This window comes from Saccopteryx leptura, chromosome 12 (genome assembly GCF_036850995.1).
Source record: "Saccopteryx leptura isolate mSacLep1 chromosome 12, mSacLep1_pri_phased_curated, whole genome shotgun sequence".
NCBI lineage: Eukaryota > Metazoa > Chordata > Mammalia > Chiroptera > Emballonuridae > Saccopteryx > Saccopteryx leptura.
The window spans coordinates 1314447-1337208 of NC_089514.1; the positions used below are offsets into that span (position 1 = coordinate 1314447).

A 22762-nucleotide genomic window follows, 5' to 3' on the forward strand; every position below is an offset into this window, starting at 1 on the left:
GAATCCTTAATGTCCCAGACGTCCCGGGCCACTGCTGTCCCCTTCCCCAGAGTCTCGGGCAGAGCGCCCTCCCGCCCCTACACGTGTCCCCTGGAGAGTACGTGCCTGCCCGGGTGTGAATGGTCAGCGCACAGTCTGCGTTGGGCGGTTCTGCGACCTCAGCGGGTGACTGAATGGATGAGTCACTTCCTCTCCCTGCGCCCGCGGCTCCCCGCCAGGAAGGTTCCGGAAACACATCCCAAACGGGATACTGAGGCCTGAGCGACCAAGGGGCCGCAGCAGACACGGCCCAGCCCCCCTTCCTGACTGCGCCTCCACATTCTTTCTCTCCAGCGCTTTCGGCCGGTCCCCGTTGCGCTCGGGGCACAGCACCTCCAGAGCGACCTGTGCTCCGGCACCACCGGTGGCCGCGAGGGGTCACCCCCACCCCAGGTGTCCCTGCCGACAGATGGGGAGGAAAACAGTGGGTCACGGTTTCGTCAGCAGCGCACCTGGCTCAGTGAGTCCCCCGGCTGGGCCGCGTTCTTCCCATCTATTCCCATCGCGCGCTCCCGGAGGAAACGAAAGCGAGCCGGGAGGCCGGGCGAGCGGGGGCGCGGCCAGGGGGCGGGGCGGCCAGGGGCGGGTCCGGCGGGTCCGAGACTCGTGTCCGAAATTCCCGTTGCTCGTGGTTCCCTTCGACTGGTCGGGTGCGCATCCCCTGGTTCCGCGCTGCCCCGGGGACCCGCGGGCTCCTCCGCCCCCGCAAAGTATTTGTCGCCCGCAGCGCGCGCGGGGCTGGCGCAGCAGGTGTAGTGGCTCCTGCGCGGTGAGTGGTCGTCGGCCCGGGTCCTGCTTTCGGGAGGTGACTCCGGCTCGCGTGGACCTCGGCGGTTTGCTGGAAGGATGTTCGGGGAGCGGGTCGGGTTGCGGTGGGCGGAGGAGGGACAGGGCGCGCGCGCGCGCGCGGGGAGGATGTTCGGGAGCAGTGGGCGCGCGGAAGACGCCCCGGGAGGAGGGTGCTGGGAGCAGTGTGCTGGGAGCAGTGTGCGTGGGGAGCGGGGGCTCCCTCGCATCCGTCCACGCGGCGTCTCCCGCGTTCCGGGCCGCCCTGCGCGCAGCAGGGTGTGGGTGCCTGGCCGGGTACCACCTGGTGGAGGCGGAGCGAGCAGGTTGGGCTCCCGCTGAGCGTCCTCCCCTCCCCCTCCATGCTCCCGGCGCTTGCCAAGCCCGGGCGGGGAGGGCAGTGCGGGAACACTTAGAACTCCCCCTATTCGTGAAGGGAGTAAAGTTACATTTCGGACGAAGACTGTCACGCAAACCGGCAGCGTTCCAATGGGACTCAAGCACAGAGCCCACATTGAACGGTCGCAGCGTACAATCCTGGCCGCACAAAAGAGAAACTTGACTGTCATAAATTATATGACACAAATATAATTCGCACGGGAGCGGGTCCTGGTACAGTTCTTGAATGGTGGCAGGCTGGCCTTGGACCCGCGAGCGCCTCGCGGGGTGGGGTGGGGGACACTGGCAGCCTTACTGGCTGTCCCCAGGTCTCCCCCGCCCAGGTCAGGGTTTGGCTAGGTGACTCACGGTCACCTCCAGTCACCTCTCAGGCCATCGGCCTCCCGGTCCTGCCGCCTTCAACTGGCCTGTCTTGGGTCGCCCACGCCTGAGGTCAGCTCTTCCCGCGGCTGCTGTCCCAGGAGGACAAGTTACAGAGAGAGCCTGTCTCAAGTGCGAGTGGAACAGGTGTTTCCTGCAGGCAGCCGCGGGACTCAGGCCAACGCGCCCTCCCCTCGGCGCTCCCCCGTGTTGCCAGCTCCTTACTCACGGCCCCACCCACCCCAGCCCTGCCTGCTGCTGTTTCGCCCACTCACTGACTCCCTTCCTGGTGTCTTCTGAGGTTAGAGACCTTTGTTTCCATTCATTGGCTTTAAAGAGATTTGTGATTTCCTTGAATTGAAACAATGCCTTCATGGGGTACCCACCCCTAGTGCCCATCCTTCCAGAGTTCCGGCCCTCCCCTCCACTTCCCAGGGCGGCAGGATGGGGCCCTGCTCCTCAGGGATGGCGACCCCCTCTCCTGAGCGCCCCCGGGGGGCCTGTTCCTCTCTCTGCCCGAGCCTCTGGCTCTCAGGCTTCTGAAGTGCTTCCCCTTAGGCGCGTCTGGCACCAATTACTGTCTTAGTGCCCAAACGTTTAGCGTGGGTGGTGGAGCAACATTTCTGTGGAAAAGGCCAAATTAATTTCTCTTTACGTTGGCTTTTGTCCAAGTGGACTTTTTGTCTTGACCGATATAAATTTATTACTCATTGTAAAACAAAAACAAAAAAACAAATGGGTAACAACAGAAGGTGAAACTTACAGGTTCGTCTACTCCCTGAAGGTAAACATTCAACATCCCTCTCTCCCCCCTTTCTCTCTCTCTCTCTCTCTCTCTCTCTCTCTCTCTCTCTCTCTCTTTCTCACATACATACACACACACACACACAAAAGCACACTCACTTCTGAAATACGTTCATTCTAAATATTATAAACATCTACATACTGTGGATGAAGAAAGGGCCACACACGAACCCTGACAAGCCCCAGGGAGACAGGGTGGGTCTTACAAACTCAGAGACCAAAGTAACCACATAGGATGGTGTGGACCCCAAAGTCCCCACTGAACGTGGGCTAGGGAGGGTAGCTGTGCCCTGGACCCACCGAGGCCCCTGCCCAAGGTCAGTCTTTACCTTAAACGAGCCTATTGCCTTAGTACATCTATCTTTTTTTTTTTGACAGAGACAGAGAGAGAGTCAGACAGAGGGATAGACAGGGACAGACAGACAGGGACGGAGAGAGATGAGAAGCATCAATTATCAGTTTTTCATTGCAACACCTTAGTTGTTCATTGATTGCTTTTTCATATGTGCCTTGACCGCAGGCCTTCAGCAGACCAAGTGACCCCTTGCTCAAGCTAGCGACCTTGGGTCCAAGCTGGTAAGCTTTGCTCAAACCAGATGAGCCGGCCCTGGCCGGTTGGCTCAGCGGTAGAGTGTCAGAGTGTTGGCCTGGCGTGCGGGGGACCCGGGTTCGATTCCCGGCCAGGGCACATAGGAGAAGCACCCATTTGCTTCTCCACCCCCCCCTGCCTCTCTGTCTCTCTCTTCCCCTCCCGCAGCCAAGGCTCCATTGGAGCAAAGATGGCCCGGGTGCTGGGGATGGCTCCTTGGCCTCTGCCCCAGGCGCTAGAGTGGCTCTGGTCATGACAGAGCGACGCCCCGGAGGGGCAGAGCATCGCCCCCTGGTGGGCAGAGCGTAGCCCCTGGTGGGCGTGCCGGGTGGATCCTGGTCGGGCGCATGCAGGAGTCTGTCTGACTGTCTCTCCCTGTTTCCAGCTTCAGAAAAATACAACCCCCCCCCACCCCCAAAAAAACCCCCAGATGAGCCTGCACTCAAGCTGGTGACCTCGGGGTCTCGAACCTGGGTCCTCCGTGTCCCAGTCCGACGCTCTATCCACTGCGCCACCGCCTGGTCAGACTAGGCTAACGCATCTCTGAAGTAGAGTAACCTCCTCCTCAGACCCCTCCGGGCCCGCCGAGAGAGCCCGAGATCACGGAAGGCGCGTTGGTATCTTCCTCTGCTCAGCACCTCTGTGCGCTGTCATTAACCACCTGTGTGTCTCTCTGTTTTAGTCTTTATTTAACCTCAGAGAATTTTCCCTGCTTTGCCCTCTCCCACCCTCCTAATCTGTCACCAGTGGAGATCACACACCCCAGTGGACCGTCTCCCCCTTTGAATTTACTGTAAAAATAAATAAATAGATAAGCTGCGGACCCGCCGTTCTCTGGAGCTTTTTCTCACTCAAGTAACAGTTAAGATTTTACTTCCTAGCAATTGTCCTTAACTTGGCTCAGGTCAGCTCTTATGAGATGTTTTCTTGGGCTGGACGCTCCTTTTGTCGACCGTATTAGGCTCGTTATGCAAAGCAATCTGCCTGTCTGATTTTTTTTTTTACGTTCACGGGGGATGTTAAACAGAAAGTTTTAACTCCGGGGGGCTGGAGGTCTTTTGGAAAGAAAGGGTTTATTAGGCGCTTGCTAGCAAAGGAAGAAAGAGAGAGCTCTCCTGGAGACCGGAGTCTGAACCCCCCGGCCGCCTGGCTAGGCAGGAAGGACATGTCCGTGGTCCTGGAGGTTTGCAAGCGTATCTGTGCATCAAGGAGGGGGGGAGGAGATGTCACCGAGGACAGGAAGGGGGGAGGGGAGGTGGAGAGGGCTGGTTCTGGGGTGGGTCCAGCAGGGTCCCCGGCAGAGTCCCTGAAACGAGAAGCAGAGGTTCCTGGGGTCCCCCTGAGCACCCGGTGGCTGCTCTCGTTTGGATAAGCGCAGAAATAGTCAGCTGGAAATTAACCCTAGATCCCAACGGGCATCCAGGACGGGGAGCCGTGCTCTGTCAGAGCTGGTCTGGGGCCATGACCAGGCTAACTGGGCTCTTTCTCTCCCTCACAGCCGCTGTGGTTTTAACCTAGAACATCTCAGAATCTTCTCTTGTCAGTTAAAACAAAGAACCTGGATGTGGGTTTTGTTTTGTTTTAAACAGGTTGGATGTGCCCACAGGCAGGGAAGCCCCAGGGGCTCGCAGCAGGAGGTCCTTCCCTTCCCGGGGGAGTCGGAACAGAGCCGGGTCCACGTCCTCCTGGCCAGGAGTCCAGGGACACCTCCCTCTGTAGAGAGAACCGCGTCCAGGTTGAGGGCGGGCTTAGCTTCAGGACGCGGGGTGCATCTCCCCCGCACCCCGCCGCCCGCCGTGTGAACTTGGAGTGTCACGGTTCAGGGTTGGAAGGAAAGTTTCTTAGAGCGGCGGCAGGCTGACCTTGCCCTCTGGTGCCAGGGTCCAGCCTCACCCGCTGGGCTTTGGCCAAGCTCGTAGGTCCGTCCTCTTAGAAGCTCTTCCCCCAGGACAAAGGGCACACACGGTGTCACGGCGGTCTTCTGGCCCCTGCTGCTCTCCGGTTAGACTGCTGAAAGACGGGGTGTTAAATCCGCACTTCCACAGTGACCAGACTCGGTGTAGCCACCTCTGCCTGCCTGGGGCGCCCTGCGGTGTTGGTCCTGGGCTTCTCTCAGGGGTCGGTCCCTGGTTTGCCGGGTCCTCTCACTCCCACGTGCCCTGTCCCCCCACCCGGCCCCATCTCTCCTGTCCAGCCTGCTTTGTGATGACACTTGGGCGTGACTTCCCCATGGGGAGGCGCCCACAGGCACCCCCTGTGCAGGAACCACGTGCCTCTAGGGAAACATCACACCGTCACCCTTGCCTCACAAGTGACAGTGTGTGCGTCCCTGTCACCCCAGCGAGATGCAGGCAGGCATCCCTGACCCCTCAGCCTGATGCCACCTCCAGGCAGCCCTGAGGGTTTCTCCCCCCCTGGTCTGGAATGTGCCGCCCCTGTGCCTGCAGTGTCTCAGCCTGCAGGAAAAACCTCTCTCCTCTTAGGGTAGGTTCTTGGGGGACAGGGAATAAATTACCAAAAAGACAGATTAGCCGGAGAAAAGATGAAGCGAGAGGAAGGACTTTGGAGAGAGAAACTGGCCCCTTAGGAGAGAGGTTTGATAGCCGGCCTGTGTCTGGGTCTTTTTCAGAGGAGAGATTAGAGTTGCTCCCCTGAGGGGATTCGTGGCCGTGAGCTATTTTGGGAGGCTCTGCATGGAGGCAGATAAGGGGGTACAGGCACTCAATCATTGTCGCGTGACAGTGGCTTATTCTGGGCCCCTTCACGGGGACCTAACCCGCCGGTCTCCGACTGTATTCTCTGCCCCCCAATCTTTCAGGGGCCCCGATCACCTCCTGGTGACGCACACAGTCTGTGTGGCGACCCGGGGCCCTCGTCCCTGTCCCCACGCTGTGCTGGCTGAGTGGCTTCTCTCCAGGCCCCTCCCCACCCACCCCGTGGGGGTCTCACGGCCCCTCGCTGTACACACGGCTGGTGCTGTCTCCCCACCACATGTGTCCTCTCTCCTGGTGGTTCCCAGAACCGGCTGCTTCTCCGGCTGAGCTACAGGGACCTTCCCGGGCCGCCCGGGGCTGCCGGCCTCGGCGTTCGGTCCCGCTGGCGCTGTTGGTCACCGCCCTCAGCGTACTCCTGGGTCTCTTCTCATCTCTGGGTTGTTCGTGGCGTCCCTGGTCGGGTTTGGCTGCTTTTCTGGGTCTGGAGCTGACACACCACTGAGGCCTCGATGTCGTCCCCGGGGGCTCATGCAGAAGGGAGTGGTCATCGTGCAAGGGCTTGTATGGGGGGCTCTGAGGGGACCCTCGTCGGCCACGTGACTAGCGAGGTGCTGCTAGCAGGAAGGAAGGTCACCTTGGGTGTGAGGTCCGTGTTCTTCCAGTTCTGCCCGTTGCTAGGCGCTGGGGGAGGCTTTCCTCCTCGTGAACTTCTTCTGTCGCTGGTCTCCTGTCTGTGCAGCTGCCCAGCACAGTTCCCCAGTAGCTGCTTTTATACCAGTCAGACCCCCCCGAACAGGTTCACCCTGAGTGTCCCCGACGGCCACCGCTGGGTGACGTCACCAGTGACTGACTTAAACGATGAATGTGTGCAGTGCTTAGCGCTCTAACTTAGATGCGGAATGCCTCTTCTGTGTACGTTGCTAAAAGGATGTAGCATTCTACCCAGTGAACTGAAAGCACCAGGCACTGCTCCCCCTCCGTCCCCCGAATTCCCCCTCCTGCGGCACCGCCAGCATAGCTCCGGGGGGCCGAGGAGGAAGCAGGCAGGACCAGACCCAGACCGCGCCGTTCCTGGGGTGGACAGTGCTGCCTGGGCCCAGCTGGCTTTCCTCGGGCCACGTGGGAGGCGGGCAGGGGCAGGGGCTCGGGTTGGGCCTGCGGTCCACCTTACAGCATCCAGCCGGTGTCCTGAGGACACGCGTCACACAGGTTATCTGTCGGAGAGATAAGATCACCAGGGTGTCCAAACACTTGAAATCAGTTAAACGATTTAAAAAGCAGTCGTCAGAAATGTTCCCGCCTTCCACGAAGGACCTGTCCTGCGAAGGACCTCACTTAGCCGCACAAGGCGGTGCTTAGAAACCAGGCTGACCCCTGGTCCCAGGCGTGCAGGACCGGGCAGGCACACTCCCCCGGTGTTCCCTCTGGTGGCTGAGGAAGGCCTGTGAGGAGGTGTCTGCACCTGACACCGTGACTCGGAGTGGAATGGATTGACGTGGATCCTGGTTGGCAGTGGACCCCGGGGCTGGGAGCTAACCTCCAACGGGTCAAATGTTGGCCTCCATACTGAAGGGACGGCCACACTCACGAGACGCTGGTCACCTGACTCCTTTGCAGACTGGGAGAGAGGGTGCCGCTGGGCTCCACCGTTTCAGCTTGAAAACGGCTTTTGAAATCCCCCATGTGGCACCGGGTCCCTGAATTGCCGTTACCTCCTTCTCAGTCCTCACCGGGGTCTCTTCTTACAGACTGGACACCCCCTGCCCCCCCCGCCCGCCCACCTGCAGCCTCGCTCACCTGTGGCCAGTTGAACAGGACGGAGTCTAGGTGAGGAACCCGCCTGCCCCTGGTCCCCACCCTCTGCCCAGCCGGTCCTGGGAAATACCTTGAGAGATGAGATTTCTTTGACCTCCTTTCGTCTTTGACCTTTCAGTGGGAGGGGGACATATGATTGGTCCTCCCTGCCCAGATCCTCTGGAGAGTGGAATTCAGGCCTCATCAGGATGCCAGGCTGCCCCCAGCAAACCCGCATGCATGAGCCACCTGTGAGCATCCTCCCGTGTTGAGCCGGAGCGCTCCAGGTAGCCTGGGCTTTTCTCTGCGTGAGTTGGGTACGTAAATCGTCCGGAGAGGAGTAGGTCGTGTGGGCTCACAGCCGCAGGAGAGCGTTGGGAGCAGGGGACCCTCGCCGCAGCACAGCTGGGACGGTGCCAGGCCTGGGGGGGGCTGTGGGGGGAGCAGTGGACAGGAGGGCCTGTCCCCCCCCCCCGGCTGCAGCAAGACACCCTGAGCAGAGACCCGCGTGCAGGAGTCGGTCACCCCGTAGACCCGCGTGCAGGAGTCGGTCACCCTGTAGACCCGCGTGCAGGAGGAGTTGGTCACCCCGTGGACCCGCGTGCAGGAGTCAGTCACCCCGTAGACCCGCGTGCAGGAGTTGGTCACCCCGTAGACCCGCGTGCAGAAGGAGTTGGTCACCCTGTAGACCCGCGTGCAGGAGTCGGTCACCCCGTAGACCCGCGTGCAGGAGTCGGTCACCCCGTAGACCCGCGTGCAGGAGTTAGTCACCCTGTAGACCCGCGTGCAGAAGGAGTCAGTCACCCCGTAGACCCGCGTGCAGGAGTTAGTCACCCCGTAGACCCGCGTGCAGGAGTTAGTCACCCCGTAGACACGCGTGCAGGAGTTAGTCACCCTGTAGACCCGCGTGCAGAAGGAGTCAGTCACCCCGTAGACCCGCGTGCAGGAGTTAGTCACCCCGTAGACCCGCGTGCAGGAGTTAGTCACCCCGTAGACCCGCGTGCAGGAGTCGGTCACCCCGTAGACCCGCGTGCAGGAGTTGGTCACCCCGTAGACCCGCGCGCAGGAGGAGTTGGTCACCCCGTAGACCCGCGTGCAGGAGGAGTTGGTCACCCCGTAGACCTGCGTGCAGGAGTTGGTCACCCTGTAGACCCGCGTGCAGGAGGAGTTGGTCACCCTGTAGACCCGCGTGCAGGAGTTGGTCACCCTGTAGACCCGCGTGCAGGAGGAGTTGGTCACCCTGTAGACCCGCGTGCAGGAGTTAGTCACCCCGTAGACCCGCGTGCAGGAGTTGGTCACCCTGTAGACCCGCGTGCAGGAGTTGGTCACCCTGTAGACCCGCGTGCAGGAGTTGGTCACCCTGTAGACCCGCGTGCAGGAGTTGGTCACCCTGTAGACCCGCGTGCAGGAGTTGGTCACCCCGTAGACCCGCGCGCAGGAGTTGGTCACCCCGTAGACCCGCGTGCAGGAGTCGGTCACCCCGTAGACCCGCGCGCAGGAGTCGGTCACCCCGTAGACCCGCGTGCAGGAGTCGGTCACCCCGTAGACCCGCGTGCAGAAGGAGTCGGTCACCCCGTAGACCCGCGCGCAGGAGTTGGTCACCCCGTAGACCCGCGCGCAGGAGTCGGTCACCCCGTAGACCCGCGTGCAGGAGTCGGTCACCCCGTAGACCCGCGTGCAGGAGTCGGTCACCCCGTAGACCCGCGTGCAGGAGTTGGTCACCCCGTAGACCCGCGTGCAGGAGTTGGTCACCCTGTAGACCCGCGTGCAGGAGTTGGTCACCCTGTAGACCCGCGCGCAGGAGTCGGTCACCCTGTAGACCCGCGCGCAGGAGTCGGTCACCCCGTAGACCCGCGCGCAGGAGTCGGTCACCCCGTAGACCCGCGCGCAGGAGTCGGTCACCCCGTGGACCCGCGTGCAGGAGTTGGTCACCCCGTGGACCCGCGCGCAGGAGTTGGTCACCCCGTGGACCCGCGTGCAGGAGTTGGTCACCCCGTAGACCCGCGTGCAGGAGTTGGTCACCCCGTGGACCCGCGTGCAGGAGTTGGTCACCCCGTGGACCCGCGTGCAGGAGGAGTTGGTCACCCCGTGGACCCGCGTGCAGGAGGAGTTGGTCACCCCGTGGACCCGCGTGCAGGAGGAGTTGGTCACCCCGTGGACCCGCGTGCAGGAGTTGGTCACCCCGTAGACCCGCGCGCAGAAGGAGTTGGTCACCCCGTAGACCCGCGCGCAGAAGGAGTTGGTCACCCCGTAGACCCGCGTGCAGGAGTTGGTCACCCCGTAGACCCGCGTGCAGGAGTCGGTCACCCTGTGCAGGCGCCAGGACGACAGGACGCTGCCGCGTAACAACACCTGGCTCACCGTCGGGGACGTTGCAGCCAACACGTCCTGCGTGGCTGTGAGCAAGGGGCTCGGCGTCACGGGCTGCCCTGATTGGTCTGTTTTCCGGTAGCCTCCGCGATTTCCTTTATCCAGTTTAGTTCCTGGCAGCATCCTGTCCGGGGTCCCGCCTGGTACGGAGTCCCTGGCCAGGGCGTCTTCCTGCGTACGGAATCCCACCTTGAGATCGTCAGTCCCTGACGTTATCTTCAGACCAGAAAAAAAGCAGAGTCTACATCCTATGCTTAAGGGATAACATCTTCTATTATCTTTCCAATTTTTATTGATTTATTTTAGAGAGAGAGAGAGAGAGGAATGAAGAGAGAGAGAGAGAGAGAGAGAAGCACTGATTTGTGTTCCACTTATCTATGCAGTCCTCGGTTGATTCTTGTATGTGCCCTGACTGGGGATCAAACCTACAACCTTGGCATAAATGGTCGACGCTCTAACCAACTGAGCCAGCCGGCCAGGACTCTCCTTTATCTTACACAAAGGACAGCTCTTTACTCTTCCAGGCAGGCCTCCAGGCCTCAGGACACAATTATTTCCAGTGTAGCTATTGCTCTAAAAAGGGCTAATTTAATGATTTTAATGAGCAGCTAAATTCCAGCGTACCTTGTCCTGCTAGGGTTTGCTGTCGGTCTCAAGGGGCAGCGGGCCAGGGTGGAGCAGGATGATGGTTTCTCCAGTTTAGAGGCGAGACGGGCCAGGCCGGCCAAGAGGGTCAGGTTGTCCTGACGGCCGGGCAGGACGCTGTTTTTTTTTCTTTTTTCTTTTTTTTCTTTTTATTTCTTCTCTGAAAGCTGGAAACGGGGAGAGACAGTCAGACAGACTCCCGCATGCGCCCGACCGGGATCCACCCGGCACGCCCACCAGGGGCGACGCTCTGCCCACCAGGGGGCGACGCTCTGCCCCTCCGGGGCGTCGCTCTGCCGTGACCAGAGCCACTCTAGCGCCTGGGGCAGAGGCCAAGGAGCCATCCCCAGCGCCCAGGCCATCTTTGCTCCAATGGAGCCTTGGCTGCGGGAGGGGAAGAGAGAGACAGAGAGGAAGGAGAAGGGGAGGGGTGGAGAAGCAGATGGGCGCTTCTCCTGTGTGCCCTGGCTGGGAATCGAACCCGGGTCCCCCTCACGCCAGGTCGACGCTCTACCCCTGAGCCAACCGGCCAGGGCTTCAGGATGCTGTTTGTCTGTGGCTTACTGTCCTTTCTGCAAGAGAGGGTTTGGAGAAGGGGCCTCTTGCTCTTCCTCTTTTGAACAACCTGGGGCTGCACCCCCTTCTCCCCCAGCCCCCTCCCCCAGGAAGAAAGAGCACGCAGAGGGGCTGGGTTGCTAAGGGAGGTCACGGTTGGCCTGTACTGCCCGGACGCCCCCTGCCCCCTGTCCCCAGACCACGTGGGGAAGTGGGAGGCCGCCCAGGAAGGTGAGCCTGCACGCAGGGTCGACAGCCCGTTCCCCGTGACTCAGAGGCAGGGGACGGGGCACCCCGGGAGAGCCCACCGCTCGCTGCTGGCTGCTGCCGGCTCGTTCCCCGGATACTGGACTGCTCTGGAAGCCGGGCGCTCTGCGTCTGGCCGCTGGGTAAACCCTGGGGTTCGGGCCTGAGAGTCGGTCACGCCTTGTCATTGTCATTGCGATGCTCTCGTGCTGTTGTGAACCGGAGGGGGGTGTCGTCCCGTCCCCCCTCCCCCGGGCACGGCAAAGCCCAGCCGGACGTGAGCCGGATTGGCAGCAGAGAAAGGAGAGGTTTATTTGTTGAAGAAACGGCGTCCAACCCGGAGTCCCAGGTGAGGACCTAGCTCCCGACGGCTTCTAGGAGGGGACGGGGCACACAGGGGCCCGAGGGGGTCAGGGTTGTGGTCTCTGCCGACGGGTCTGCACGAGGGTGGGGGTCGTTGATCGATTGTTGTCCCTGGTCCTGGGGTCGGCCGTGGTGTCTGCTCGGGCCGGTTTCACGGGGATGCGGTCAGTGGGGTCCGGGGTCGGCCGTGGTGTCTGCTCGGGCCGGTTTCACAGGGATGCGGTCAGCGGGGTCCGGGGTCGGCCGTGGTGTCTGCTCGGGCCGGTTTCACGGGGATGCGGTCAGTGGGGTCCGGGGTCGGCCGTGGTGTCTGCTCGGGCCGGTTTCACGGGGATGCGGTCAGTGGGGTCCGGGGTCGGCCGTGGTGTCTGCTCGGGCCGGTTTCACGGGGATGCGGTCAGCGGGGTCCGGGGTCGGCCGTGGTGTCCGCTCGGGCCGGTTTCACAGGGATGCGGTCAGCGGGGTCCGGGGTCGGCCGTGGTGTCCGCTCGGGCCGGTTTCACGGGGATGCGGTCAGTGGGGTCCGGGGTCGGCCGTGGTGTCCGCTCGGGCCGGTTTCACGGGGATGCGGTCAGTGGGGTCCTTCTGCTCTCCTGGGCCGGAGGTGAGACACAGCTGAGGCCTAGATGCTATCTCCAGTGTGACCGAAGGTCCTCTGTCCCTGTGGTCAACCACAGACCAGAGGCTTTGTTATGAGGTTGCTGGGTGCTGACCAGGGGACCTCCTTGTCCTGAGGGCTTGACGGTTAAGGGCGCGGCCGTGCAGGGGAGAAGGAGGTGGTCCATCAGGGGAGAAGGAGGCGGTCCGTCAGGGGAGAAGGAGGTGGTCCGTCAGGGGAGAAGGAGGCGGTCCGTCAGGGGAGAAGGAGGCGGTCCATCAGGGGAGAAGGAGGCGGTCCGTCAGGGGAGAAGGAGGCGGTCCATCAGGGGAGAAGGAGGCGGTCCGTCAGGGGAGAAGGAGGCGGTCCATCAGGGGAGAAGGAGGCGGACCGTCAGGGTGGCCGGACGGGGCCAGTTTGCGTCGTAAGGAGAGGAGAGAAGGTCGGACGGAGGAGATGGAGCTTCCGCGAGGTCACGCTGCCCGCTGGGTCACTGCGGCCCCTCCTGGGGCTGGACTTTGTTCGAGGCGCTCGCAGGACTCGGAGGAACAAGGTCACAGTTTGTTGTGACCCACAGGCCGAGGGGAGCCCCTCTCCCCGAGTCTTTTGTGAGCTCACCACCCAGAAGCTACTGGAAGCCTGTCCTTTCTGGTTTTTTGTGGAAGTTCATCGCACGGGCAAGACTGATGAGCCCACTGGGCACCAGCCACGGACTCACCTTGAAGTCCCTGCCCTTCCCCGGGGTGGCCACAGGGCTGACTGTCCCCGTCCTCCCCTTCCGGTCCTGGGGACCAGCCCTGTCCTTAGCTGTGGTCCTGAAGTCACTTCATGATGTCACAGAAGACGCCTCTTTCATTCTCAGCACAGAGCAGGCGAGGGTGTCAGGAGCTCTGCTGGAACGGGAGGAAGGCTGGATGTGATTGTGGTCACGATCATGGCACCTCAGGCCCCAGGGAAGGGCCCTCACTGCCCACCGGCCGGGCAGGCCCTGGGCGAGTGTGACGTGTGGCCTGGGGTGCCGGTGAGGGCCGCTTCCTCCTACAACTCCCCGGTGTCCTCGGCTCCCGTGGCCGGGCGGAGGCTGGCATTTCCAGGGAAGCGAGTACAGAGGCCGGGGGTGAGAGTCGGCCGGGACTACGGGGGGCGTGTGATTTCCTCTGGCTTGCGGAATGTGCTGGAAATGGCCCGTGTGTAACCGTGGTGACGACCACAGCCCACCCCTCCCTCTGCGCTGGGGCCTGCGGGGTTTTCGCTTGGTGGGCCCGGTTTCTGACCGCTGGCGGGCAAGGTTTCCCGGTGGGGAGCCTGCTGCACCCACGTTCTGGCTGCTGGTGGCATTTCCACACCGGGTCCTGGGACTCAGGGCCTAGGCTTCGGGGGTGAGCTCCAGTCCTGGTCTGTAAGCTCGGCGACCTTCCCGCTAGACTGAGGGGCCGCCGAGGGGCGGGGTGAGTGCTCCAGGCTCAGGGCTCGGTCGGCTGAGTTCCCCTGTGCACGCCGGGGCTCAGCCCCCCGTTCTCCGGGGGGAGACCTGGTCTGAGGTCAGTGGTCGGCGGCCGGGTCCCGTGAGGTCACTGCGCCTGCGTCTGTGGCGTTCCCCCCTCTGGCTTCGGGGTGGAGGCGGAGCAGAGGACGTGTGCCCACGATGCACCCACGATGCACCAGTGCCCCCGGCCTCAGATCCTTCTCCTCCCTCTGTGGCCGGTCCCTGACCCCTCCTCCTGTCCGAGCTGTCCTCGGGGTCTACGGGAGGACAGTGGACGATCTCCAAGGACAGGGCAGCCAGGTGTGGTCTGTTGGGTTGGGGTGGTCTTCCACAGGTCAGCACAGCTCTGCTGACCGTCCGAGTGACCCTGGCTCCTACGAGGAGAGCCCTGTCCCAGTGACCCTGGCTCCTACCAGGAGGGCCCCCAGGCTGAGGGGCTCGATGCCCGCAGCAAACCGGGCCTGGGGGTGCCTCAGGGTCCCGAGTGGGAGCAGGCGGGACACCACGGGGAAGGAGCCCTGTCCCTGCCCCTCACAGCCCCTCTCCGCCCTCTCCGGGGGGCTGCAGTCGCCCGCACTCCTCACCACAGGGAAGGAGCCCTGTCCCTGCCCCTCACACCCCCTCTCCACTCTCTCCGGGGGGCTGCAGTCGCCCGCACTCCTCACCACAGGGAAGGAACCCTGTCCCTGCCCCTCACACCCCCACTCCGCTCTCTCTGGGCTCCGTTGACCGCACTCCTCACCACAGCTGGTTTGGACAGATGCGTGCCTCCGTCTGCCATTAACACCGCCCTGTGTTGTCCCCAGGCCCTCCCCGCCCGCAGCTGAGACGATGGCCCTGTCGGAGGCCGGCGCAAAGGAAGATGAAAACCACAGGTGAGGCTCCGGTCGGCGGGGCACCCAGCGTCATTGTGACCCCTCTGAGAGCCGCCGGGTCAGCACGTGGACACCGGGCAGGCCGGGGGGCTGAGGACTGGGTGGGCTCGTCTCTGGGCTGGAGGCTTGTTCTGGCCGGGCCTGGGCTCAGCCCGCAGGGGGCGCGGCCGGGGGGCCGGGGGCTCCGTGCTCGCCTCCGCGTCCTGTGGGATCCACCCGACACCTCAGCTCGCTTCTGAAACTCGGTCCTGCTCCTCCCGGGTCCTGGATCCTCCCCTGAGCTCTGTGCAGTTTCCAGAACTCTCCTTTGTGACTCTCCTGCCTCTCTCTGTCTGTCTGTTGGAAAAGCGGGAATTTCTCGTCTTCATCCCTTTCACTCCACACAGCTTTCCGGTGTCCTCCACACCCACCGTTCCCGCCTCTGCCGGGGTGACCTGGGCGCGCCCCATCTAGCTGCCGTGGCTTCCTGGTCCCCGTGACCCCCGACCTTGAGCCTCTGAGCTCGGGAGGGTTCTCAGGGCTCCCCTGTGACTCCCGGGGCCTCTCTAGAGGCTCTCACGTGCCGGTCACGTGTCCGGGTCACGACTCCACACGCACACCTGTTCCCCCTCCCGTCCGGGGAGGCTCTGAGCTCCGTTTCCACGTGCCAGGCGGCCGTGTGGACGTGGCCCGCAGAGGTGCCCTTTCTGCTGGACCGCTAGGCTCCCCGGTGCCTCCGGTGTTGACACCCAGGCCCGATGCCCTGTCCCTGACTTCTGAGTGGCCCCCCCAGGGTGAGGACTCGGGGCTGGGGAGGGAAGTGTTTGGAAGGAAGGTGCAAGAGGGGGGTTGGGCTCACGTGTCCTGTGCGTGTGACTCCGCGGGAGAGTCACCTCGTCCCTCGCTTAGTAATTATTTACCACCCAGCCCCTCAGCGGTTTTATGGCCCGTCTGCCGCGAGGTCTGTGTGTGGCCTGAGGACCTCTGAGTCCTGTTGTTAAACTGTGACTGTGAACCTTGGCAATGCGGTTCTCACGGGACTTCGCTTCTCAGCGTGAAAGGAATTATTAACGTTCCGGGCAGTGATTAACGCCATCGCGGCCACAGAGCCGGGCGCCTTCCACCTGCCGTCCTCTGTGCTTGCGCCCGGCGTGGGGCCCAGCGCGGGGCAGGCGTTAGACTCGCCCAGGCTCCCCAGCCTCGCCCTCCTCTCGCTGGTCCCCACCTGCCCCAGAGGGCGGGGCCCGTCCACAGGAGGGCTGGGGGAGCTTTGCCCTTTGCCCTCCCTGCTGACCGGCTGGAATCAGAAGCCAGTTTTCATTCGTTTTGCATCTCACATTTCTTTTCTTTCTTTTCTTTTTTTTTTTTTGTATTTTTCTGAAGCTGGAAATGGGGAGGCAGTCAGACAGACTCCCACATGCCCACCAGGGGGCGATGCTCTGCCCATCTGGGGCGTTGCTCTGTTGCGACCAGAGCCACTCTAGTGCCTGAGGCAGAGGCCATGGAGCCATCCTAAGCACCCGGGCCATCTTTGCTGCAATGGAGCCTTGGCTGCAGGAGGGGAAGAGAGAGACAGAGAGGAAGGAGAGAGGGAGGGGTGGAGAAGCAGATGGGCGCCTCTCCTGTGTGCCCTGGTCGGGAATCGAACCCGGGACTCCTGCACGCCAGGCCGACGCTCTACCACTGAGCCAACTGGCCAGGGCCGCATCTCACATTTCTTGACAAACCGGGGTCCCCGTGCCTATTTGCTAATTGAATACGTCGACAGAATGGAGCCAAACAAAGCCACGGGGCTTGTGTGTGGACCAGGGAGACCGTCCCCCGAGGAGTGCGTCTCGGACTTGCGACTGTCAAGCCCTGGAAGGGAGGTTGGGGCCATTTCCGCTCCGTCGCCGCACGCGCGCCCCCCTCATGTGTCTTAAAACCATGGCTGGCCTTCGGTCACGCCCTTGTGGCGTCTCCTCGTCCCGGAATCAGAGAGGAAAGGAAGGTTTTCTGTTTTGCAACGCGTGACCTCGTGGTCACAGTCACATCCTGTTGTGTCAGTTCCGGAGGCTGCCAGGGGCCCTCGTCCTGGAACTCGGTGCCCGCGGCGTCCTGAGCCCTCCCTCCCGGGAGCCGTGGTCACACCAACAATCGCTGTCCCTAACGGGGCTTGGGCGGCTGGGGCTGTGGTGTGACATCAGACTGACTGCTCAGGGCGAGGCCCACGGGGACTGTCCCGGTTACACATCCCCCTGGAGGCGGTCCCCTGAAAGTGGCCTCCCCGCCCCAGGAGAGTGAAACACACCCTGAAGTCTGGGGACCCAGAGGGGTCCGGTCAGGGGAGGGGCAGACAGGTGTGGCCGCGGGCCTCGGGCGGTGAGCTGCCCTTCCTGGGTGAGGTCTTCAGCCTCCCTGTCCTGAGTGTGGTCAGGGCCGTCTGCAATGACCGTGACGAGCCCAGAGGTGCCTGAAGTCCAGCACGTGCCCATGACGGTCAGCCGGCCTGTCCCCTTTGTAACGCATTCTTTCTCTCTTTCATGTGTATTTTTTAAAATGTTGGTTTTGGTTGTCTTTCTCTTTTCTTCAATATTTTGTGCTTGGCTCTTCCAGATCAGCCTTTTGAAAATGTTCGGGTGTGAGTTAATCTGGACGCCCCTCTAGAGAAACGGGAGGGGGAATTTCAGTGGGAGCCTGGGAGTGGCCTGTGGATGCCCCAGCCCCAGAGAGACCAGATACGATGGTCGGTGAGACAGACGGGGGTGGGTGCAGTGGTCACCAGGACAGAGCAGGGCATGGACACATAACAGGACCAGCTAGGGGCCAGGGAGACGGACACCGGAGTGGGGGCCTCGCAGGGGGGGTGGCGGTCCTGCCCACCACGCCCACACGCAGCCACGGACACAGGCCCCGGGGGCCTCGCCACGCCGTCCGCCTGATGCTGCCGCCTGCTGACCTTCCGTCCCACTGTCCTGGTCTGAACAGGGACCGCTTCGTCCGGCTCTGCAACCCCCACATCGCGGCGATGAAGGAGGACATCCTCTACCACTTCAGCCTCAGCACCAGCACGCACGACTTCCCGGCCATGTTCGGGGACGTGAAGGTGAGCGGCGGGGGCGTCCAGCCTGGGCCTCGGCCTTCCCGACCGGCCCCCTCGTCGGTGGCGCGAGTAGACCCCCCCGCGCGGCGGGCCAAGGTGACCGAGGGCGCGTTGTTACCTGCCAAGCGTAGGAACCAGTGAGCTGAGAGAAGACGGCCCTCGTGCGGCTGTCTCGGTCCCTCCTTCGTTTCTCACGCACTCAGTCTGTCGTGGAACCGAGAGAAAGAGGTTTCCTGTCGCTCCAGGGAGAGGAGAAGCAGAGGAGACCCTGGCGTTGTCCAGGGGCCCAAGGTGGTGCGAGTGGCCGCGTCAGGCGTGTGTGGTTTCCAAGCAAGATGAGGTCGTTGCGACCAGCGGCTTCCCTAGCTGAGCGCAGCCTCCTGTCCATCTGTCTGTCCTCCCCGCAGAGTCCTAAGTTCTCAGTTCCGATTCACCCTCGCACGGGCCGTGCCGAAGGTCCAGCCGTCCAGCCCCCGTGGGCAAAAACGGACTGATGTTTAGAGTCCCAGCGGAAGCTCGCCAGCGGCCCCGGGGCGTGTGGCTGCGCGGTGGCCCTGTCGGGAGCCCCGAGTTCCCTCGGTCACGCCGTGCTCTCTCCTTCGGGGGCCTTGCCCTCGGCACTTCCCACGTGTCCTCGTTCATTCCGTTTCTCTTCTCCCGTTAGGTTTAATCTCCCTTTTTCTCTTCGGAGACTCACAGTTCTTGGGTCAGCCAGTTTCCCTCCGCGGGCGAATTGACTTGCTTTTCCCGTGTGAAACAACACGGCGAGTTTTATAGACACACGGCTTTGCAGATGAAAGCTTTCTGTTCTTTGAGCCCCCTTCCCCCGCCGGGATATCTGCGGAACAGCGAGCTGCTGTCAGGCTGGACGGGGGGCCGGCAGCCCCCACGGAGCCAGCTGCCCAGAGAGCAAGGCCCTGGGTCCCTGTGTCTGGGCAGCCAGGGCCCCTGCCCTGAGCGGTCATTCCAGGTCCGCCCAGAGCCCAGTGAGCGTTGCCTGCCCAGGGAGCTCCGCAGACGCCGTCCGCCCGGGTGGGGCCAGGGGGCTGGCGTTCCAGCAGGTTCTGGGAGGCGCGTGGATCGCTGGGATGGGGGTCTCGGTGCTAACGGTCTCTTCTCCGTCCACAGTTCGTGTGTGTCGGGGGCAGCCCCTCCCGGATGAAATCCTTCATCAAATACGTGGCCTCGGAGCTGGGCCTCGACCGCCCGGGCGAGGACTATCCCAACATCTGTGCGGGGACTGACCGCTACGCCATGTTCAAAGTGGGGCCTGTGCTGTCCGTCAGCGTGAGTAGCTGCCCAGCGGGAGGGCCAGTCCTGGGCCCTGCAGACCCCCTGGTCCCCTGCACACACCGACCCGCTCCCCTCTGCACCTGTGTGGCCTGTTAGGCAGGGAGACCCCCACCGGGCGGCGAGCTCCTCTCGGCACTCCGGTGCTTGGCTCCAGGGGCCGGCTCGTGGTCTGGGCTTGGTTTCCTTTGTGGGCAGCAGTGCGCCCTGGGCTGCGTGGAGTGAAGGTGCCCCTGGGCCACCTGCACCCTCTCTGGTCAGCCGGGGTCTGTGGCATCACCCTCAGGAGCACGGCGCTGAGCCGAGCGGTGTGCCCAGCTCCCCGTAATTCACGGAGCTGCGTCCCACGCACAGGGCACTGCGCACACACTCTCTCAGAAGGGCGTCTCTGCCTCGGGAGCAGCACCTGCTTGTGCTGGGGCCCCTGGGGGGGTGTCCAGGAGGAGGTGGTCCTGGGGGGCCTCAGAGGGAGGGAGGAAGGGGGGTGAAAGGGTACGGAGGACGAGACACAGAACAGGAGCGGTCTATCGGCCCAGCGACCAGCGTTAGGGTGGCTGAGCAGAACATGGGGGAAGTGAGATGAGAGAACAGGTAGTAGGTATGTGCGGGGCAGTGGTCACCCTCCTGGGGCAGTGGTCACCCTCCTGGGGCAGTGGTCACTCTGCAAGGGCAGTGGTCCCCCTCCTGGGGCAGTGGTCACCCTCCTGGGGATGTTCTCACCCTCCTGGGGCAGTGGCCCCCCTCCTGGGGCAGTGGTCACCCTCCTGGGGCAGTGGTCACTCTCCAAGGGCAGTGGTCCCCCTCCTGGGGCAGTGGTCACTCTCCAAGGGCAGTGGTCCCTCTCCTGGGGCAGTGGTCACTCTCCAGGGGCAGTGGTCACCCTCCTGGGGCTGTTCTCACCCTCCTGGGGCAGTGGTCACTCTCCAAGGGCAGTGATCACCCTCCTGGGGCAGTGGTCACTCTCCAAGGGCAGTGGTCACCCTCCTGGGGCAGTGGTCACCCTCCTGGGGCGGTTGTCACCCTCCTGGGCTGTTCTCACCCTCCTGGGGAAGTGGTCCCCCTCCTGGGGCAGTGGTCACCCTCCTGGGGCGGTTGTCACCCTCCTGGGGCAGTGGTCACCCTCCTGGGGAACTGGTCACCCTCCTGGGGCGGTTGTCACCCAGCTGGGGCTGCTCCCCGTCCTCAGCTGCTGTGTCACAGGGTGTGTGGGTCTGGAGGGGACAGATTTCAGCAAGCCTTCCCTTTTCCCCGAGTGGCGTGGTTTGTAAGTGACTGTTGAAGTCCATCCTCGGTGACGGGCGGTGGGAGTGCCCGCAGGACGCGGACACACGCGGGGGGCGGGGCCAGCAGCCGCGCATGACGCTGCGTCCCTCCCCCTCTCCGGCCAGCACGGCATGGGCATCCCGTCCATCGCCATCATGCTCCACGAGCTGCTCAAGCTGCTGCACCACGCGCGCTGCTCCGGCGTCACCGTCATCCGCATCGGCACGTCCGGCGGCATAGGTGAGGACCCTACATCGCGGGGCCACCGGGGGACGTCGGGCGGGCGCGGACACAGGGGCTTCCGCCTGGCTTTGCTCAGGGAAGCTCGTGGGCAGGATGCGGGGGAGGAAGCTGCTTTGTGATGTTTGGTCCAGCCGTCTCCCAGCCCACGCCCCGGATACACAGCGGCTGGTGCACCTGGAGCCTCTCGTGCGCTCGGGCCCCTCTCTCCTCTGCCCAACCCCCTTCTCTGCCTCTCCCCCTTCCCTGTCCCTCCCGCCCTCCCCACGCAAGGGTCTGAGGCGCCTCTGAGAACACGTGCAGGGAAGGAGGGGGAAGGGAGAGGCGGGATGCAGAGTGGAGATCCAAGACCGCGTCAGTCCTAAAGGGAGGCGCGGGGGCCGGGAGCTGCGCGCGGGCGCACGGGCTTCACTGCAGGGTTCTTGTTTACTTTCGTATTTGACTGAGATCTTCCTTAATGGAAGGCAGAACCCAGGGACCAATGAGAACTACATTAGGGTCCCGACCGGTGAAAACGGAACTGACCTGAAGACAGGTCGCTCAGGGGGGGGTGTCCCGGAGGTCACTGCTGCTGCTTTGCTCTTTCCTCTTCCGTGTTTTCTGCACGGTATGGGCATTAATTAATTAACCTACTATCGGGACCCCCCCTGAATAACCCCCCCCCCACATTTGGCGGAGGAAATGGATCCGTGCCTATTCCTTTCAGACTGGCACTCGGCGTGCTGGCGCGTAGATGGGTCGTGTTTCTGCACGCGCCCTCCGCCCACCCCCGTGTGGCTGTGACCCTGCTTTCCGCCTCAGGTCTGGAGCCTGGCTCTGTGGTCATCACCCAGCAGGCGGTGGACGCCTGCTTCAAGCCGGAGTACGAGCAGGTGGTCCTGGGGAAGCGGGTGGTTCGCAGCACGGCCCTGGACACGCGGTTGGTGCGGGAGCTGGCGCAGTGCTCGGAGGAGCTGAAGGAGTTCCCCATCGTCGTGGGCAACACCATGTGCACCTTGGACTTCTACGAAGGTGATGGGGCGGGCTGGTCCCCCGTGGGGGGGAGGCCTCTCCACCTCCTGTCTCGTCAGAGTTTCCACGTGGGTTGTAATGCCCGCTTACGCGTGGGTGGTGTGGTCTCCGGGGCTGGTGGTCTGAGAGCATCCCTGCGTGCGCTCAGGTGGGGAGCGTAACGGGCACGTGGAGAGCAACGCCGCGTCAGCCCGGGCCTCTCCTTGTGTCCTCAGGGCAAGGCCGTCTGGACGGGGCTCTGTGCTCCTACACAGAGCGGGACAAGCAGGCGTACCTGCGAGCCGCCCACGCGGCCGGCGTCCACAACATCGAGATGGAGTCGTCCGTCTTCGCCGCCATGTGCAGCGCGTGCGGCCTCCCGGGTAGGTGGGCCCTGGGTCGCTGCCCCGCCCCCTCTCCCACCAGGCTGGCCCGACCTCGGCACCCTCCCCAGGTCCTCCGGGGCCCCCGCCCCGAGTCTGCCTTCTGCCCACCCTGCCCCCAGGGGCTGCTCTGGACGGGGTGGCAGGCATCACCCCTGTGCTCAGACCTCCTTCGATGGTCACATGACTGATGGAAGGCAGGATTCTCCGGGTCTCGGCGTCGCCTCCTGTGCCGGGGGTGGGGTGGGGGTGTGTGTGAGGAAGGTGAGTGCAGCCACCTGCCCACTGAGGCTTTGCTTGCAATAAGACTGCCGCTGGCCGAGAGAGGGGCCTGGCTTTCTAACGTGGACTGGAGTCGGGGTGTGTGCACCCCACGGTCCTGGCCACCCTGCAAGGTCCAGCTCTGCTGTCCAGGATCCTGTGTCCTGGTCACTTGCCTTTCAGGATTGCACGGGCCCGGAGCTGGTCCTGGGCTGTGCCCGGGACTCTGTGGAGCAAAGGCGGGGACAGCAAAGGGCCGGACGGCGGGGGGAGGAAGGGCCTCGGGGCCTTTCCGTGCTCTCTGTCTGTCCTCGTGCCCATGGGTCACCCGGGGACTCCTTCTCCTGAGGGGACGGCAGAGGTGACAGACACCTTGTCTCGCCTAGAAGTCCAGCGCTTTGCGTTGACGTGGCCTCTGTCCTCTGCAGCGGCCGTGGTGTGTGTCACCCTCCTGGATCGCCTGCAGGGGGACCAGATCTGCAGCCCCCACGAGGTGCTGGCTGAGTACCAGCAGCGGCCGCAGAGGCTGGTGGGCCACTACATCAAGAAGTGCCTGGCGACGGCCTGACGTCCCCTGCAGACGAGCGTCATCATGGCTGCGAATAAAACTACTGTCCAGATCCCCTTTGTGAGTTGCAGGCTCTGTGTAAG

General features: G+C 63.2%; 1 protein-coding gene across 4 annotated transcripts; it reads left to right on the plus strand.

Annotated features, from left to right (window-relative positions):
- Window positions 1–207: 207 nt before the first annotated feature.
- Window positions 208–22725, plus strand: UPP1 (uridine phosphorylase 1). Of its 4 annotated transcripts, none has more exons than XM_066354144.1 (9): window positions 208–499; window positions 7440–7518; window positions 14555–14623; window positions 17570–17687; window positions 18813–18971; window positions 20363–20477; window positions 21279–21488; window positions 21704–21850; window positions 22540–22725. In XM_066354144.1, the coding sequence occupies exons 3-9, from the start codon at window positions 14580–14582 to the stop codon at window positions 22677–22679; spliced, it is 933 nt and encodes a 310-aa protein (XP_066210241.1). In that variant the 5' UTR covers window positions 208–499; window positions 7440–7518; window positions 14555–14579; the 3' UTR covers window positions 22680–22725. The 4 variants fall into 4 exon arrangements, with proteins under 4 accessions (XP_066210241.1, XP_066210243.1, XP_066210240.1 ...); XM_066354143.1 differs by lacking the exon at window positions 208–499 and adding an exon at window positions 602–808; XM_066354146.1 differs by lacking the exon at window positions 7440–7518.
- The last annotated feature ends 37 nt before the right edge of the window (window positions 22726–22762 follow it).